The sequence below is a fragment of the Sinocyclocheilus grahami genome, unplaced genomic scaffold (genome assembly GCF_001515645.1).
Source record: "Sinocyclocheilus grahami isolate Dianchi unplaced genomic scaffold, SAMN03320097.WGS_v1.1 scaffold54.1, whole genome shotgun sequence".
Taxonomy (NCBI): Eukaryota; Metazoa; Chordata; class Actinopteri; order Cypriniformes; family Cyprinidae; genus Sinocyclocheilus; species Sinocyclocheilus grahami.
Genome location: NW_015505233.1, coordinates 1716606 through 1737598, shown reverse-complemented (window position 1 = coordinate 1737598; position 20993 = coordinate 1716606). Strand labels below are relative to the sequence as shown.

Genomic DNA, 20993 nt, shown 5'->3' with positions numbered 1-20993 from the left:
ATATATATATATATATATATATATATATATATATATATATATATATATATATCACTTATATCTATTTATTTGATTTATTATTTAAAAAAAATAATAATTTTAGACCTGCTTTACAGTAGAATTGAACTCTGTTTGCATTATTGAATCATTATTTCCCTGTTTATCCCTGAAAAGTTGCTGTGAAAAAACTGTATTATTATTATTTTTTTTTATTATTTTATTCGCCACATCTAAATTTGCTCACTGGTGAATGAATGTCACCGCCTCATTGGTCAGTCAGTAGGCAGGCTTTAGTTGTTTTGAGGGCCGCTCACACCAGTTTCTCCTCTGTTTGTGTATCCCCTCTGCTGCAGTCTCAGCTGACTGTGATTACAGTGAGGCACAATAATGGCTCCGGCTGCTCAGCGGGAGGTCAGAGGTCACACTATGCTATCAGGCCATCGCAGGCACTGGCTGATCTGTGCTCCCAGTCATCTGTGGCTTTAGATAAGCTCGCACGAAAAAAAGAGACAAAACTCTGATTATCTGATCATTTCAGAAAGGACAAACTGGGTCAACTGCGTGAACGCTCCGGCAAAAACAAAATGGCAAAAATGAGAAAGGACAGTGAGGCGAAATGGTATGAAAATACAAATGACAGACCTGTGCTTTGCGTGCAATGCTGGACATATTGAGACACAACTCCAGAGGGAATTACCGCACAATTGAGGTTTGATACAGCGGCTCCTGTAGCGAACGCTGTTGTAGTACTGTGGCCTGAGCATATTGCATATGACAAGAGACAGGCTAGTCTAATGACTACAGCTCTCTAGGGATTCCATCTTGACCTCTGTTGTAGCTAATTGCTTCCATTTTTCTTGTCTCACAGTGAGAAGAATGCTGCTGGGGTGGGAGGAGCCTATCCCCCCCCCCCCCCCCCCCCCTCCAGGCTTTGAATGACAGATGCGAAAGAAGTGACTCAGCAGGGTCCCAGTGTGTGATGCAAATCTTGCTTGACTCTTCCATTATAGAATGATGGTTGAACTGTCATTTTATAAAGCAACACACTATCTATAGTGTATAATCTCAATATAAATTTAATATAGAGGTAAAAATCTGCCTTTTTTGTGTCAAAAGTTCTATATGTCGAATCATACACTGAAAAAAAATTATCTGCAAGGCTATGGTGTAGTGAGAGCTTTCCCAGAGATATGGTTGCATAACTCATGCATTGGCAAGTGCTAGTCGTATGTGGGAAAAGCGCCTCGGGAGCGCTGGAAGGTCTCTCTGAGAAACTAGCTATGGTCAGGTTCACATTAGCCTAATCAGACCGGTTGTCTATGTACAGAAAACAGAGTTTGGATGGGTGACACCAACCATGTCCACCTGCTGAGTCCATTAGTGTTGCTGTAAAACTGTTTTGAAGGGGGCTGATTGTTTTGCTATACATGTGAAGGCCAAATATCTTGCATAGCATCCTATAAAACTGACTTGTGACCACTTATGCTAGTTAAGTTTTATAAATAGGCTAATAATGAAGCATTTATTTGAATATTGGAATAAGGTATCTATAAGAGGGTGCTCCACCACAGTCTGTTCACAGACTATATATTGCACTCAAAAGTGGCAAGTGTGACATGTGAGTTTACATAAAAGATAAGCGACATTTTGCATCTGCAGGGATAAAATCTTTATTGGGATCTGGTCTGCTGCTGTGAATATTTGAGGATGGACAGTCAAAGGTCTGAAATCCATTAAGTCCATAAAGTCAAAGGTCAAAGTTTGCCAGTTTAGTGACGTTTAATGTTTTGAGGCACTGAGTAGCACATAAATCCTGGAGCAAATCTGTTTATTTAGCTTTGTTTACCGAGATTTGTCTGTGAAATAATTGGTGCTTTTTACCGTTGGACAGACAGGATCTTCTGATCACAAATTCTGCACATTTCTTCTGTGTTGTCTGTACGATTTTGGACTGACCTGCTGTGCTGTGTTATTTGAATGAGCTAGTCTATTATTGTTGTAGAAGCTATTTTAGATAAACTTCCCTCCAGACAGTAAAAACAAAACAAACCGTCTTTTCACATTTTACATGATGGTCAGACAGTCTATTATTTTCTAAGGTGGCTTTCTTGGAAAGGAAAAGCTGCAAAGTGTGCTAGACTTTATCCCTCAAAACCTGGCCTTATGGACTGGTATAGTGTATAGAAATGATAACTAAATAGAATGTGTTTGGGTTGGGAAGTGTGATGACAATATTTGATATTTGCATGACAACGCCTAATCTGAAAGTTTTAAAAAGCTTGAAAGTTTTAATCAGGAAAAGTCAGATAGACCAATTAAAACTCAGACAGGCCATATTAGACATATTAAGCCACCTCAGACCCAATCATTAGACTTTTATCATAAACCACATTAAAAATACACATCAGCATGTTTTTAGTATATTTTCTTATGTTAGTAATGAATTTTAACATACTGATAGCTAGGTGTTGCTGTTATGTTTTTAGCATGTTTAGCATGCTTATATGTGTTACTAGCATCTAGGAATATTTGGTGTAGCTTGAATACACTATAGGAATCAATAAATGAAAAGGTTACACCCTTGGACGAAAGTCTTTGGGAATGTGGGTTTTTCAGAGGTCTGCTACAGGAAATGTGTAAGTTGAATTTGTTAAGAAAAGATCTAGAAACTTGAGTCAGAACAGTTTGGAGGTCTGTGCCAACATTAGTGGATATGCCTTGAAATTTGAGGTCTCAGAAGAATAATAATAAGCTTACATTTTAGAAATTGGCTTTGTCAAGTAAATGTAATTTACTTTATGATTAACTTAGAAGCCAATGAGAGGTTTTCACAAGTAAAAGTACTAATTTCTGATCAGGAAATGGGGTGTTTCTGCATATCATTTATTTCAAGAGTTGTTATCTCTTCCAGGAACTGGCAAATCTTAATCATGACATAAAGAAAGTCTATTTTTATCTGGTTGTGTCACTAAAGAAGTTTCACATTCAGAGAAGCAAAACTCTGTATGTGATATTCACAGCTGCCTCATGCTCTGTTCTTCTGCATGTTACTCATACTTCTCCTGGGTGCCGTCCAGACATCAACAGGCTGGATCACAGCCATTTGCAGAGGACATTTCTGGGTGAATGCATAAGGTGAGAAGTGTCTGTTCCTCACGGTTCCTCATGGTCCCTCACCTGAGACAGCAGACTCTGGCATCATGCCTCTCTCTTTCTCTCTGGAGGTTCCTCTAGTCCGCCCCATGCCGCTCAGCTGACACAGATGGCAGAAGTCCAACCTGGATGATGATAAAATCCACTAACTTAGTCATCAGATGTGTCTGAGCCGCTCTCTTTTTTCTTAATTCTGTTTTTGGAATTTGGCTGCTACCAAATTGGAGCTTGCAATTTCTAGACTCATTATGAACAAATGAGACCTTTAATGCCGATTTACTTGCCATTTATACAGCTCAAATATTTTCAGATTTTAGATGGGCTTCTTAAGCAGTACATTTAGTTAACAACACGAGACCTGGCTAGTGCTCATAGTTGATTTTGTTTGCATATTGCTGAGCAGCAAATCAAAGGCACACAAAATACAGAGATATATGTATAATTTAGTAGTATAGTATACTTTATTTATTTATCATTGATTTCCCTTGACTTTCACTAAGCTCATCATATAGAACTACATGGTTGCCTTATACAAGAATGATTCATGCACATATTGAACAAAATTAGGTATTTCTGTAGTCTGATTTCACCTCCTGAGCGCCAAGAGCCTATGATTTCCAAAATGTGTGCAAACCATGACCACTGGTTTCAGTATGCCACTAAAAAGAACAACCGAATTTGAGTTGACCTTCATCTGCTGCACTCATTCATTTGTGTAGAGGTTGCCAGGTGACATTAACTGTGTGAAAGCTAGGATTTCTTGGCACTCAATGTTAAAAAAGGTCCACCGACTCTTGTTTTTAACAGCACATACATACTTTTTGTCTCTCTGGGAGCAGGAAACGCATTTGGAAATATGTCGTTTTGGAGCAGAACAGCTTGATATTCCTTTTGGAGTATTTATTTATGGTTAACTCCTCTTGTGCACACACACACACACACGAGACATTTGTCACTTCCTCTTGGCATCCCCTTCCACTGCCCCTGTTGTGTCTGTGTTGAATATTCATTGTAGTTGGCATCGCAGGAAAATGTAGCATACTGATCAGTCATGCTATTTTTCACCAACTGCATTTACAAGATGCCCTGCTTACACCCTGCTCAACATAATTTCCCCCGCTGTTATAACTGAACTGGCAATTAAATGATTTGTTCCTTTTTGAATATCATATTTCTTTGTAGACAGTATTTACAAATAGTATAACACATTTTTTGGGGAAGTGTTGGAAAGAGAACCATCCAATACATTTGATTAATTGATTTGTTCAATTTTAGATAGATGTGAAGAAACTGGGCATGTCATTAAAATCATTTTATTACACAATAAGTATCAGCTTTGATTTATGGATTTGGATGGTAAAGGATTTTGTCCTGTTGTTCTTGGTACAGGCTTCCCTTGGTTATTATATTATTTTGCATTATATATATATATATATATATATATTTAAATAACATATTAACAAGTTTTTGTATACAATCCTGAAAAGTGTGCTATATTATTTATGAATACTTTTCTTATACAAATGATCATTTTTATTTTATTATGTAAATAATATTTAAATATATTATAAATAATATGTACTGTAAGTAATAACAATTCAGTGTTTTATATTTTTATTTATTTATTTAATATTCTCAATATATTTAGAATTATTTTTGGCCAAAGATTGCTTTTAAAAAGTAAAGTATTAAATAATATTAATAATTTCTTTCAGATTTCATTCATTAATTGTTTTAAACCTGGAACAGTGCACACATGGCCAAAAACCGCTAAACTCGCAGTACAATTTCCTATCTTACTAGCTTCCTGAATTCGCCCATGAGTGTACTGCAACTTTCTTTGGATAAAAGTGCCATTTAAATGACTGCCTGCTTGTTTTTCAGTGTCAAAACACCTACAGCATTCCTGTACGATAGAGTTCCTGCCTCTTTCCAGTTTTCTAACCTTTAAATAAAATTCTATCCTCAGCTCAGCGATCTTTTCATCCAGTTTGAGGAAAAGCCTCAAGGGGCCGCCTCCCTCGCTCAGGTCCACAAAGCAGTACTTCCAGATGGGAGGACGGTGGCAGTGAAGGTACAACATCCCAAGGTCCAGCGCCAAAGCTCCAAGGACATTGTTGTGATGGAGGTAATTACCAAGGGAGCAGGGCTGCCGATGCCTGGCTTCTGATGCCTAATTCACACGCTCTGTCATTGTCACACGCCCATGTATAGCTCGATCCATCTAGGGGCCTGTTCACCTCCCATTAGTGTTTAAAAAATAGAGTCCATCATTCAACCAATAGTTTTATTCATTCATTTTATTGCAAATAGCCATTTGTCCATGCACCTACAATTTCATTTGTATCATATATAATTACTCTATTACAGCCAGGTCTTATTCAGAGTCTGGGCTTCAGTTTAATGTATTATAAAGGTGTGCAAGTTTGCATACCCCTTCCAGAGACTTATTTTTTCTTCCCGTCAGAGTCTGCATCACTCTTTTGGGGTTTATTTTGCAACTGACTGATTGATTGTACTTGATCCATGTTATATGAAATAGTTTCATCAGGCCAGAAGAATAAAATTAAATAAAATAATAAAATATAAAAATGTAAATAATATCAAATAAAATATATCAATTAAAATAAAATAAAAATAAATGATAGAAATAAAAAAATATGATCCATGTTATTAAAAAAATTATCTTGATCAGATCCTAACAGAGGGGTATGTCAATGAGCATAACTGAATGTGTGTCTGTTTTCAGTTTCTCCTTCAGGTTGTCCACTGGTTGTTTCCAGACGTTGCCTTCATGTGGCTGGTGGAAGAAGCCAAGAAGAACATGCCTCTAGAGCTGGACTTCCTCAATGAGGGACGAAATGCTGAGAAAATAGCAGACATGCTCAAGCAGTTCATGTTTTTGAAGGTTTGTGACAGTGTTATTCGGTGTGGCATAAATATTTTTTCTTATTGACAGTCTTTCGGTGTACAGCAACAATTGGCCTTTTGAAATTCGAAGATCTTAGTGTCTTAAATGACCTTAAAATAAATCATGAGGACTTGCCAGCCAGGTTCATAAATGGCAAAATTACGTTCTTGAAGTGACCAATGATTTTTACTTTGTCAATGGCCTTCAGGAAACAATTCAGTTGCTTACTTTCGTTTGGAATGACTCTAAAGAGTAGTGTGCCCTTCAACGCTGCACAAATGCAATGAAAAATTAGTGAAAGCTCATTTTTCAACAGACTTCAGCACTACAAAACAAAAAAACTCAGACTTTTATGGCATTTCAACCTCTTATTCTGAGAATTTTGTCAACTTTCAAGTGAAGCAAGTCACATTACAAGTCCCACTGAAACACTGTACTAGCTTCAATTGACACTTTTTCGCACTGTTTCGGCTAGACGCCGCGAATCACAGTACCCTCATATTTCTCCCCTGCAAGAAGACTCTGCAAGGTAAATAATCTGTCATAACAACTGCCAAATGCTTCCAGGCAAGTCCTCTTTTCATTTTTAATGAATAACAAAGAGACCTGGCTGGTCCTGCAGGGTAATGAGAATTGCCTGGGTTTACACCCGCAGATTTGTGCCTCTAATGCACACTATTAGCTCTGTCAAAACGTTTGACAGCGGAGCACAAGCCGCCATGTCAGGAATAAATCCCCGGCTCTCTGCATCAGCCTCTCGCCCTGTAAAACAAGCGTGATTATACAGCGGTGGCAGTGCAGCGGAGTCGCAGGCAGTTCAGAGTGTTTTGCTGTTGCACAAGGCAGACACTGAGCTGAAAAATGGCTCTGTTTATATGGTGGTAACGGAGGGATTTTTTATCGGTGACGTTCGTTTGATAAAGAGAGCGGAGAGGAACTATAGTGAAAGTGTGTCGTCGGAGGTGGTGGCAAAAGCCAGGCCTTGGTATCAGGTGGAGGAAAATTATCAAAGAAAAAAAACAGTAAATCTTCCTCATTATGTAGAGAAAGTTTTTAATTAGTAGCGAGTCGGTAGAGCGATGCACCAGATAAGCAGTGATGTTCAAGAACAGGAAACTGTCGTATGGAAAAGGAAGGTCATCTAAACCATCAAGAAAGCCTGCTGCTTTGAGCTTTATGTGCAGATTATAGTTAATTCTGAGCATCTGGCATTATCCGTCACAGAGAATCTTATTTTCACTATATCTTTGTCTGGAAGTACAGATAGTGATTCGAGGGCACAAATGGGCAATTATGGTATGGCTAATAATGCTTGTTCACTCACAGTATGGTCTATAACTGTTTTCCAGTGTTTAGTTCATTACTGCTGTTTAATAAGTCAATTATCACTACAAACTTATTAATCTTTGGTGCATATTAATATGTCCAGCAAAACACCATTTAGAAACCACTGTATATAGCAAACACTTAAAACACCCTATCAATTGCATATGAATACTTAAAACACCCAGCTCCTTAGAAACCACATCTCTAAAAACCACTTAAAACACACTTGGAACTTATAGTTTTTAGACTACGGGTTAAAGCAATCATTTTGACAGAAGGGAGCCCACATGGAGGGAAAAAACACAGAAAAAAAACAAGATGAGGCTAGTTTTGATTAGCAGTTGGGCTGGTTTTGTTTCGCAGACCTGGCAACCAGTGAAAGGTGAAAGAGGACCAGGCCTTGGACTTTACTTGTTGGTTTTGTTATGCGGCAGTCAGCTGTGAGTCAGCTACCACTTACTTTCGTTTTGTGGTTTATAAACGAAATGTTGTTTTTGTTGTTTATATTCATTTTATTAGTAATTATGTTTGCTTGTTCCCGCCGCCTTGTTTCATATATATATGTGTATATGTATATATATACACACACACTTTCCTTAAACCATCCTGGCAACCCATTTTTTTAAAGTCTCGCGACCCAGGGTTTGAAAACCTGTGCCCTAGGAACAGCCATGCTTAAAAAATATTCTGCTCCCTATCAACCACACTGCAACACTCTAAAATAATTTAGAACTCTCTATAAACTGTATAGCAACCCTCTAACCGTTCATAACACCATAGGAAACACATAGCATAAAACCACTCAACTCCCTACCGCATAGCAACACTCTAAAAACCACTCTGAACTAATCAAATGCTAATACAATACACTGAAAACAGTTTAACTAATTTGAAATGTTCTGGATATTAAATTTTTTCTTGCCTGGTTCATAGAAGCGCAAAAGTGTTAAATGTCAGAAATTAGGAATGGAATTGTGCTTTAGGAATTTTTTAACATTTTATTTTTATTTTTTATAATTGCCCCTATTGTGAATTTTTTTTAAAAGTTCCTAATATTGTTTTGAAAATGTCCTACAATAGGTTTACATGTATGCAAGGTCATTTTCCAACGATTCTCAAACGATTCGTTTGAAGCAGTTCAAAGATTCAGTCTTCCTAAACCCTTCCTTTCCATGAGCCTACTCCACTCTGATTAGTCAGATGGCCCAGTCTGTTGTGATTGGTCTAATACATACAGCACGTGTCAGAAACGATACACCCATTGCCATAGTTCCGTATTTTTAACGCTCGATAGAAAATATAAACATCTATTATTTATCATACTTACAGGTTGTGATACAGTGGAGCCAGCTGGTCCAAATAAACTGGGTACTGAGCCATCTTTCAAGAGCAAGTGTTTTGTGAATCCTGCGAGATTAGAGAAGCAGTCGTCAGTAAATGACGGGAACTCAAAAAAGAATGGGGTTGTACTGCTGTGGTACAGTGGAAAAAATTAATTTTAACCACCGATTCTTTGTAGCCTAATCTTTCGGAAGTGAAAATAAAACGAATTTACTTTCACAGCGTAGGACGCAGCGTCTTGACATGAAAAAGCTACAGTGTTTGGGGGCAGGGTCAAGTTGTTTTCTGCCGGCCTTCGTAGAACATAGGCGAGCATTATGCAAATGTGTTACCCTGTGACGTGTAGCCGTCACGGAAGTGGGATTCTAATTATTGACGACTCGTTTAGGCTGTTCTAAGTCGATTCTTTCTTTTGGGAGACAATAACTTTATTTGTTGTGCGCTGTTGGCTGTACTGCTATGCATATTGTTTACATTCACACACAACTACACTTCATGAAAGTCAATATTCGAAATGGCATAATAGGGGCACTTTAAAATGATGTATATCTAATTTGGCTAGAACAACTGAAATAAGACGTGGCACAGCTTACCCCACTTCTGTAAAAACAGACTCTCTGCAAGTGTATGACATTTGCTGAGAATCTGTTCTTTGTTTTGTTTTCTGCCAGATCCCGAAGATTCACTGGGATCTTTCCACCAAGCGTATTCTAACCATGGACTTTGCGGAGGGCGGTCAGGTCAACGACCGAGAGTACATGAGGAAACACGGCATCAACGTCAACGAGGTAAGAGAGACGCCCTTATCTCTGCGTAACTCTAAAACAGAGCACCAGTTCCTCAGAAACACACAGAAGAGCAGCCCAACAAATGGCACTTGTCACAACTCCACCACTCGAGATCGCTTAATCAGTAATTTCACTATGCCGATGTTAATTTGAGCATGGAAAAGAGCTCGGGAATGCTAATGAAGCAGTCACGTTCCCTGCGACGTTTGATGCATTGGGTTCTGGAAGCTTTGAAGATGTTTCTCTTTTGCCCTGCTCCGAGAGGCTCTGACACCGCTGAAATGGAGGCTGCTTGGTTTGATGAATTATGCCTCAAATTTAATTTCATTTTTCTAGCCCTTAGCAGATGAGCACTAAATTAAATCAGGCTCCTTTTCATATTTATATCACAGACTGTTTTTCCATCGTGGCTGCAATTTATTCTACTCCGCCGCTTTTGTCAGCACAAGGACTCGCCACGAGATCGAGCACCTTTTTAATTTTGCGCTTTCGTTAAGGTGACTGTGGTCTCAGGGTGAATGCGGTTGCACACAATGACTTCTGTTTGAAACGGAGGCCCTATTGAGTGAGCTAATCTGTAGTTATGCGGGGCCAGGGGATGACAGAGAGACGAATAAACTGAGGGATGCGACTTTTGTGAGGACTGGGGGATAACTGAGAAACTAATGCTTATGGACTATTGATCGATGAGCCAGCGTCTGTTCACATGGGGATATTTTACGTCACGATTACCAATGCATTATCATTTTCTTGTTATTTGATGATGGTGGAGTAGGGTAGAGTTATCACTTTGTCAGCTAGCTGGGAATAGTTTTCAAAAAATAATAAATGCATAAAAAGAGAGTTAAGTGAACTTCACTCCTCCTAACATGCAAATCACAAATTTTGCAATGCTCTCATCATTGTAATGCTCACGCGTGGGCGGTATGACCAAAATCTTATATAACGTTTTCCATAAGTTTATATCACAGTCTCTTGTACAATTGACAAATTTGGGCTGGAAATTCAGTCAAAAAAAATGTATATTTCAAATAACGTCTGTTTTTGGATAGTCTAGTGCATAGTAAATATATTTCATCCATTGTTTCTTTTTATTAGGTTCATAAATAGTCCTAAATATGTTGTGCAGGGCTTTGTTTTCATTTGTTGATGGACAGACTGGAGACTTTTCACACTGAGTAGTCACTGTCAAAGTCACCTTAAAACTTTCACTTAGTTTATTGTTTGTCACTCTATATATATATATATATACTTTGCGTGTCTTTCTCATATTAAAAAATATCTATTTTTGTCCATACAATGTTTGAACCCCAACATTTTCAAAATTTACACACTTAAAATTTTACACAGTTACAATATATACCATCTTGCCACCCAGCTCTAGTCTTCTCAAAACACTTTCTGTAAACATGGATGCTCTTCACTGAAATATCTCATCTTGTTCAGTATTTCAGTTATTTCACAAGCAGCTTCCTTCATCATATTCCCAGATTTAATGCATCGCTCATCCATGGAAGAGAGAGGAATATGGAAAGTGGGCAGCGAGATAGATGATGAGATGGTTAGAAACGCAGAGCGAGAAAAAGACTGCGGCCGCTGAAAGGCGTGCAAACACACCGGCTTTTGTTAAATGACTAAATGGGATCATTTTAGCACCTGCTTTGTTTGTGTCACTCTGTCATTATATTTCCTCCGACCTGTTTTGTCTGTCTGAATTAATATGCACATTTGCTGCCAGTTTGTTTTGCAAAGCTCGCTGAGGCTTTAAACGGTAACCTTTCCTTATCGTTGTACACCCAGGCATCAGTGAGCCTGACAGACGGGTAAACACGGCCTGAAACCGGTCTCATAAGCCACCGAGCCGTGCTTAAAGGGCACCGCACACCTTTGAAAGATGGAGGAGGGAACGGTCGGCGGGTGGATGGCACATCAAGCGTTTATCACACCCCCCTCTCGCTCGCACTTGCACGTACACACGAGTGAACATAACATTTATTTTCCTTTACTCTGTGTCACAGACAACCACTGCTTGGATTAATTTTTTTCTGCCAAGCTTGTTTTTCTTTTTCTTTGTAGATACCGGACTGGGTTATGGGCGGCACTGATTAACTGATGTTCTCGGTACAGTGTGGCAAATGAGGATGCGTTTTAAAAGAAAATGGCGTACAAATTTTATGCAGAGCTTGAAAATGCAATCAAAGGGTTCGGTTCATCAGACTCATTTGGAGTGGAGCAATTTAGCAAATGCTTCCGCTTATATTTTCCCTCTCTCATTTTAATGTGGCGTCGTGCATGCGTGTGCGCGTCTGCTTCTGTGTCTGAGCGCTTTTAAGAGGGTTTTAGAGGTTCGGGGGAATGAAAGTGAGCGTGGTATTAGCAAGCGTGCCACATGGCCGCTCAATGGGGCTTTGCTAAAGAGACGCTCTCCATTGGAACAGGTTGAAAAGGCAGTACAGCCGCTTGCTTAAAAAGACACTTTATTTTGAAATTGCAGAGCTGTGGGGGGTTAGCAGAGCCGTTGGGAAACAGAGCTGGAGGCAGCAAGAGGAAATGAGTCTGCTCTCTGAAAGGGCATCTGAGCAGTGGGACCTGAAGACTGTGAAGAGCATATTTTTTGTGCCTTAAACCGCACCCACAGTTAAGGTTTTGCGTGAAAGGCTTTACTTTATATTCAAAGAAATGAATCAGAAATGCATTTGAACTATATTTGAAACTATCTATGTACAGTAGCCCCCCCAAAAGACACTTAAGCCTCTCTTATATATATATGGATCTTTTCTTTATATTCCAAAATATCAAACCATGTGGCATTTATTTTAAAGAAATATTACACAAGTAAATATTTTTAAAGGAATACATTTTAGAAAAAGCTATTTTTTTTATTTGATAAATTATTCGTTTTTAGTGAAATGTTTGTGGAACCATACTGAATACTGTAGTTCTGTGTATTATTACAGTTGTAATGTTATAACATTTTTGTATCTTCTTATTAACATGTTTCTTTAATTTGATTTATTAGTTATAATAAATATTTATTTATATTTATTTATATAATAAATATTAGCAATTTAAGCTTAAAATGTCTGTCATTGCATTATAATAGACAATTTTATATCTGATGTAATTTTTATTATTAAATTGTTATATATGTGTGGGCATATACACGCACACACACATATTGTCATTGTATGATATGTATGATATGTGTGCGTGTGTGTGTGTATTTATATATATATATATATATATATATATTTATATTTATTAGGGATCGACCGATATTGTTTTTTTTGACAGCCGATGCCGATATCTTGGAAAGCAGGGTGGCCGATGGCCGATATAATTGTATTTATTTTAATTAATATTTAAGAAATTTGAAATCATTTGAAAATGGATAAAAAATAAATTTGTAAAATAAATATACTTATACTTTAGATGACAAAGTATTTTTCACAAATAAATAAATATTTAATATAAGTAAAAAGGAAGTAAACTGTAACCAACAGGGCACTCAGTATTCTGGGAAGTTTGTGTGCATTGGGAATCATATTTTTTCAAGTAAAGCCAAGGTAACACTCATTTTACATACAGCACACAGTGAAAATGACATGAATATGACAGTGGGCAAATGCATAAAGCACAGCATAATTTGAAATCACGAATTTAATGTTTAAAGCATTCAATTTGCATGGAATGAAAGTCACGCAGAGAACACGCGATCATGCAGGTCACATGCACACCTGCAAAATATGTATTGCAAGGTCTGTGAAATTAAATATTCATTAGCCATTCAAAGATTTGTTTAAATTATGTAAATGTGTATTTGCTGAATGCTGACGGCAAACAAGAAAGTATTATGTTTGCCTTTCTATTACTAATAATATAAAAGCAATCGTTATAATACTTTTTGAATACATTTGAATTCCTTTGTTTAACAGTTCTATCGGATTATTAGACAGACTTCTATCCGTATTAGACAGAACTGTTAACGATGATGGCGAACAAGAGGGAGAATGTGAGCACTGTGTCCTCAGGAGCTGCCGCTCTCAGCGCCGTCAAAATAAAAGTCCCGCCTCGAACGCATCGGCCAAACAGAAAAACTTATCGGCCGATGCCGATATTTGAAAAATGCCAAATATCGGCCGATATATCGGTCGACCACTAATATATATTATATTTATACACACACACACACAAACGCACACACACACATATTGTCATTGTATGTCAGCTTTAAATGAATGAATGATGTACTTCCATTATCTGTCAGTTTGCATGTGTTTATCAATGAATCCATTCGAATAATAAACTGGGCACATGCTAATTTTATAAGCACTATTAAATTTCAGTTTGTTGGTTGGAAATCCTGGCAAATAAGGAAAGACCCTTTGGGAAATTAGCTGTGTGAAATTCTAATCAGTGTTAGATTTCATACTGTCATTGGATTTGTGGCTCCCAAAGCATGTTGACAAATGTTAGAATGAGAAATTGTGGTGCTGAGTAGAGTTGTGTGTTCATATAGAGGACATCAGATGTTGTACAGATTTTGTGTATAGATGGCTTAGATAGATTGTATATTGGACTTGGGTGGAAAGATGGTGGTGGTGTTTTTTTTCTTTCTATAATGTAATTTCCCTGCTGAAAAAAGCACAGCTTAAACAAACCTAGTTTGTTGTTCACCCAACCTGGCCAAGGTGGTGTTTATCTGGTTTAGCCTCCATTAAAATGTGCCCAAAATGTCTCTTAAACCATCAAAAATAAACATATAAACCAGCTTGGCCAATCTAGGAGACCAGATTTGGAGTGACGTCTAATGTGTTGTCATTGCTGTGATGTCATTTCAAAATGGATGAAAATGATACAAAATAACATGTGGCTTTAAGTAATTTCATCCATCAAGGTAAATTAGTCCTGTAGCTTCTTTCACTTAACTTACCGTAAAGAGGTCAAGATCAGTCAGCTCTCCTCCCTAGACACCCTCACTTCCCCTCAATCTGTCAATCATGGTGTAAATGCCCCATCACCCGGTTCTATCCTCTTTTGCTCTGTTTCTCTCTTGAACAGAGGTCACAGGTTCATAATATAAGACAGAAGCTAGGTTTTGACACATTTTCATGTGACAGCAGCAGACTTTGAGTACCTGGCAACTGACACCCATAATATATGCTGAGTCTGATCTTTAAAATCTTTATATTCTCTTGGTTGAGAGTACATTATAGAATCACCGCATGCTAAATTTTCCTCACAGTTGCGACCAGAATAAGTGGTAAGGATTAAAGTCAACGCTATATTAGCCAGCATCACAGACGATCCTCTCCTCCGTAACCTCCACCGCTCCTCCTGCTGTACTCATTAGCTGCCGGTCAGCCTTTACAACGCTCACAAAAGTAAATAAAGCAAACAGTGTAGCCAAGCGCTTTATCTGGGCCGAATGCTGGCTCTGGCATTAGCCAATGATGATGAGAGTTATTAGACAGCTGATGAGATAGATACAGAACATAATAAATGATGGAGTCTACCTCTGAAAATGGATAGAATTATTAACTGGCTCTGGCATCCGCGAGCTTCTGTGTGGGAGCTGGCGTGTAAGTAATCAAAAGATTGATGATGGCTGGAATGGACTTTTCTCTCTGTGTTCTGCCAACGTGCATGGAATGTCGGGATGTTTTATTATTATTTTTTAAATCCAGATGCAACAGAGTGAAAAGACGATGTACATTAGCTTGAGCTAAGGCCCTTATGAAACTTATTTTAATAGTATCAGTAATGACTGCTTTGTATGTGATGAGATTAGTAATCGCTAATTACCCCTATGCTTAAACCCACTACCTAGAAAGCATGTTTTTGGTGTAATGGCTGTTTTAACATTATGCTCATTTTGACCAAATTGTAAAGCAGTATCATGGATGATGCAATCTTCGAATGCATTGCAACATGCTCAGTGCAAAAGTGTGATCCAAGAGAAATGATTTATAGATATTTTATTCAATAATGGAAAGTACTAATTATAAATAGCTTAATCTAAGTAAGGTTGAGTTATTTTGCTTAACTGCCTGGGGTCGGCAAAGTCGCCGGCGGGAATAGGGTTGGGCCGATAGACGATGCCATCGTCCATCGCCAATGGCTGATAGCCATCACGATGTTGAGCCGGTGTGTGTGTGTGGTATAGAGTGGAGTATGTTGTTTATATAATGTTTGAGATGTTGTATGCTTGTGTGTTTGAGTACAGTGACGTGCTGAGTAACAGGCAACCGTTACACCGTGTCTACACCGGACGCGACAGTTGTCGTGTCGCGCCGCGCTGTGCCGCATCAGCTAAAGTCTGTCTACACTGGACACGACAAAGTGACAGTTGAAAATCATTTGAAATTTGTGTCAGCACGTCATAAATAGAACGCTGCAGCAGTTTACTGTCGGGGATTTGTCGTGTCGCGCCGCATCCAGTGTAGACAGCATCACTGATTATAATAAGTTCTATACACTGATCTATATATAATGAATCTCTATTATAGATTAGTGGTTCTATCGTATTTTGTTGCGCCGCGCTGCTCGAGTCCGGTGTAGACACGGTGTTAGGAATTGTTATTTGTTTTCCGTGCCTTATAAGGATTCACGCTTCAGGCACACCCCCCCGCTCCCGCCGATGTCTTCGTCCATCGCGATGTTTCACTGTAGACATTGTCCGATGCCAATTTTGTAGACATCGCTCAACCCTAGGCGGGAGCACTTTCATATTTTCCAGATGACGGAGAAAAGAACTTAAAATGCTCTGTCACTTTTGATTGGACAAAAAAAAACACAATAATGTACATACATGCTGCTCACATATTATTGTAGCCCAGTTCGTGCTGATTACAGTGTTATCAGACTTTAGCCATTTATATGTTTATAAGCAACTGAAAAAACACAAATGTCAGGGCATGTCAAAACTTCTCCAGGCCCCCAAAACACCCTCAGACCCCAGGGGGTTCATATTTGTGTTTGCTATAGTTACCTGTTATTTATTCCAATATTTTATCATTTAATTTGGTTAGTCTACAGAATGTCTACAGTTATGAGACAATTAAGTTGTGACAATGAGAAAACAAGAAAGGCTAATATTAATAATTCATGGCCTCTTGGCTATTGTCATGCTATTAAAAGTAAACAAAAGTAAGACATATAATCAGGCTATTTGTAAGACATTTTATTTGTATTGTGCATTAAGACATGGTTTTGGCTGTGTTTGTAAATAAAAACCTATTAGCAGGTCGCTAAGAGGGTGTAAACTAGTAGCCAGTGTGTTTATAGTGTGACTGTGTGTGTGGTAAGTCAAATCCCATCTGTCCGATCCTTGTGGGTCAGGCAATGCGAGGAATTATCTCTATTAGCAGCAGTGATTCCTACATCACAGAGAATTGAGCGCTCTTTAAATAGCCACATGAGCCTTTGGGCTGCTGTGAGAGTCCTCCTCTACTCCACGAGGTCTCTGGAGGGTCCTGGATCTGTTACAGCATCCATGCTGCTCTGAGAGAGACTGAGTGTGGAGGGTGAATCAACCCTGATGCTATTTTTGCCTTAAGACATTAGTAGTGTTTGTATTTCTCTTTACCCCCTTTCTTTCTGCCTCTTTTCTTTCTCTCAGAATATCAGAATTGGAAAATAATTATAAGAATAATAGTAATGATTTCTGTTATTATTTTAATTTTGGCATTAGTTTTTAAAAGGGATTGATGAAACATGACAGGAAATGCTGAGAAGAGGGGACAGGATGGGGTAATCACATGAGAGAGACTGAAACTTGTGTTGCCTACATGTGTTGTGTTGGTTTTGAGCTTTTCTGTCATTTATAAGTGAATTTTGAGTAAAGATTATGTACAATAAATGTATATACACTCACGTTCAAATCTTTGGGTCGGCCATATTTTTAAAATGTTTTTAAAAGTCTCTTATGCTTATCAGGGCTGCATTTATTTGATCAAAAACACAGTAAAAAAATTAATATTGTGAAATATAATTAAAATTTAAAATAATTATTTTCTATTTTAATATGTTTCAGAATATTATTTATTCCTGTGACGATAAAGCTGAATTTTCAGCAGCCATTACTACAGTCTTCAGTGTCACATTATCATTAAATATGATTTGGCGTTCAAGAAACATTATCAATTTTAAAAATGGTTGTGCTGCATAATGTTTTTGTGGAAACTATGATACTTTTTTCTGGATTTTTTTTTTTGATGAGTAGACCGTTAAAAATAGCTGCATTTTTGACATAAAAGTAATCTCTTTTGATCAATGCAATGTGTCTTTTCTGATTAAAAAGTATTTTTAGACAAATCATACGCGTCCAAACTAGTGTACATTGGTGCATAAAAAATTAGTCTTAAAAAATAATCAATTTGTGGTGGTGTACACAGTGATAATCTAACTTAGTAAAAACTTGGCAAAAACAAACTTTGCTAAGAGGAATGTAGTTAAACTACATTCACACAAGTGCGCTTTTCTCTATGATCTGACTGAGCCTGGCAGAGTGTGCGCATGTGTTGATATTATTTATGTGATTATTATGAAGTATGTAATGAGGAGGTGAAGACACGCAGCTGTCACACAGAGCAGAGCCAGTGCTGGAGTGAAGCCGCTTGTCAAGTGTTGCTCCTTCATTTCCAGCGCCTATTAAAAGCCTCAAAATCAATTATATTCCTCAGGAAGTTGAGTCCCCTTTGAGAGACGCTGTTGTGAGGCACGCTAAAATGATTCGGTTTGTCTCAAAGAGTCATTACTGCAATAATGAGGTGCGAAAGACTGTAATCCACATCTTCTGAATCAAACCAAATCTTGACTGTTTGGAACCACTTGATGTTTTTTTTTGTGTCTCCTCAGAAGTGTTTTAGGCTTACTGTTGGATCAGTTTGTGCTTCATTGCCCTTGTTTTGTGCTCTGTCAAGTGGGCTCTTGACTGACTTCGAAAAGGCTTAGTTAGTCTATGTTAAATCTTTTTGTTCTGAGCACAAAATATGGTATTTTGAAGATTGTTGGTAACCAGATTAGGGCTGTCACAATTCCTTGGTTCAATTCAAGTACTCGATTAAAAAAAATAAAAAATCCTCGATTTGCCCGTGTCGAGGTACCAGCAAAATACCGGAAGTGGCGCATTCCATTGACGATAATCCATGAAAAGGATTATTAGACCGTTTTCTGAGGCTGCATGATATATTAAACCCATTTAAATATCATAACAAAACAAAAGGCTATTGTGAATTCACAAACTCTATGATTCAATTAAATAAATATATGCTATAATATGAATAAATATATGAAAATATAGGTTTAATATATGCGCTTTAATTATTTATGCACGCATGTAGGTTTCGTGCATCTCAGAGTGGCTCTGTTCACAGTAAATGCTGCTCCGCATGAACTGTTATCACAGGGCTGCCAACTTTTGAGTTCAATTTAGAGTGAGAATTTCCATGGCAGGATGGGTGGGGGGTTTGGTTGGGTTTAGGGTTGGGTTTGGTTGAAGATGTAAGCCTATGTCCTGAAACTTTTCTGCATGCACAGGGTATGTGGCCACTGGTCCTGTTAGCAGCACAAAAATCAAAACTTTTATTTAAATTCCATGGCCTAGGATTATATGTAGCTTAGAAAGCGAGAAAAATGGCATCCATATAATCACTAAAAAGCCGTCACTCACTTCAATTCACTCTCTTCACCGGCATTTATAGGTGATTGAATTCGGAGTAACTTGAACAGAATGGCCAATCAGAGGAGTTCAAGAAATCAACAGACATGTCAGTGATTGGCTATATTGCTGAATGCTACAAAAACACGTTGTAAATTGACGCTTTCCAGTGCAAACTGGAGCCTTTACCAAATATGTTTAGCCAATAACCTATTATTACAGTTTTAACTGAGGTTGCTTCTGACTGCGTGAGAAAATGAAAGTTGGCAGCCCTGTCAGAGCGTGAGAACAGTGTCAGCTGCCTGAGTCTCACGCTAAATGCATGAGTTGGTAGCCCTGATAGATAGATAGATAGATAGATAGATAGATAGATAGATAGATAGATAGATAGATAGATAGATAGATAGATAGATAGATAGATAGATAGATAGATAGATAGATAGATAGATAGACAGACAGATAGATAGATAGATAAGATTAACAGTGCACGAAAGCACTTAAAGTAGACAGACGTTTCCGTGTGTGTGTGTAACATGGTAGCTCTGTGGTATTGTTTACATATTTATACAGTTTATATATTTATACAGACATGAATAGTATGTTGCTTTCTCCATAACTGTCACACTTGTAGTTGTTCACTAGCTAATTATTTTTTGCCCTGCACTTTAGTACAGCTTTGAAGTACTCAAACTGCATGAAATACAAATGCAATACAAATACAAAAAGTGACTAAACGTTTTTAATTCATAATTGTTCATACACATCTCTGTTCTACCTTTGTACTTAACTTTATGACAAGCTAGTGCATTTTATCATTTCTGCTGGTGGTGCATAAAAGGGATGCAGTGAAACTGTGGATCATAGCATAGTGCATATAGCTTGTTATTAATAAGCATGTTTTGTTTAAAAAAAAAGCCCTTTCAGCAGAGTTTTGTCTGGCATCTGGACAGGCCTAGTAGTTAAGATCATGATGACTGGTACTGTCTTTTTATCATAAAATTATGTAGCCTAAAATAACTGTTGCAGTTAGTGGTTCAACAGATCACAAAACTCATGGTTCGCTTCCATATTATCACTAAAAAGCTGTCACTTACTTCGCTTTATCTCCCAATGTTCCTTTATTATCGATGAAGCTCTCTAAACTGCACAATGAATTTCTTATTTACATCATGTCTACACTTTGTTACAATGAGAGGAATCGCGAGTGTGCAGGAAAAAAATCCGGTGTTTAGAGCTGAGCGAATTCGGACTAATTTGAACGGAATGGCCAATCAGAGGTGTTCAAGAAATCAAGAAATGTCTGTGATTGGCTACATTGCTCAATGCTACAAAAACGCATTGTAAATACAAACTTTTGACACTTTCCAGACCGCAAACACAAATACGCACCGGAGCCTCTACCAAGTTAATTATAATTATCCGATTTCTCGATTAATCGTCAGAATAATCGACCAAATTCATGATTACCAAAATAATCGTTAGTGACAGCCCTAAACCAGATATTTGCTGTTAGTCATTGACTTCCATAGTATGGAAAAAATACTTTGGAAATCATTGGCTACCAGCAACCGTCTAGTTACCAACATTCTTCAAAATATATTATTTTGTGTTCAACAGAAGAAACAAATTCTTATAGGTTTGGAAAAATATGAGGGTGAATACATTTTTGGGTGAACTATCCCTTTAACCACTTGTTTACCAACAGCCTCACAAAAGAAGCCTGTGAAATTTCTCGTCGTCCAATCAAACGTTGTCCAATCAAACACGATAACTGTGACACTGAAGTGTGACAGTGAAGAATGGCGCTCCAGCG

At 37.8% G+C, this 20993-nt stretch overlaps 1 protein-coding gene across 2 annotated transcripts in view; it reads left to right on the top strand.

Annotated features, from left to right (window-relative positions):
- adck1 (aarF domain containing kinase 1) overlaps positions 1 to 20993 on the top strand; it is a 143824-nt gene that overhangs the window by 76613 nt on the left and 46218 nt on the right. For both annotated transcript variants that reach the window (XM_016269702.1, XM_016269701.1), the window contains exons 5-7: positions 5123 to 5281; positions 5903 to 6061; positions 9403 to 9519. In XM_016269702.1, the coding sequence (XP_016125188.1) occupies positions 5123 to 5281; positions 5903 to 6061; positions 9403 to 9519 (435 nt within the window). The remainder of the gene's footprint in view (positions 1 to 5122; positions 5282 to 5902; positions 6062 to 9402; positions 9520 to 20993) is intronic.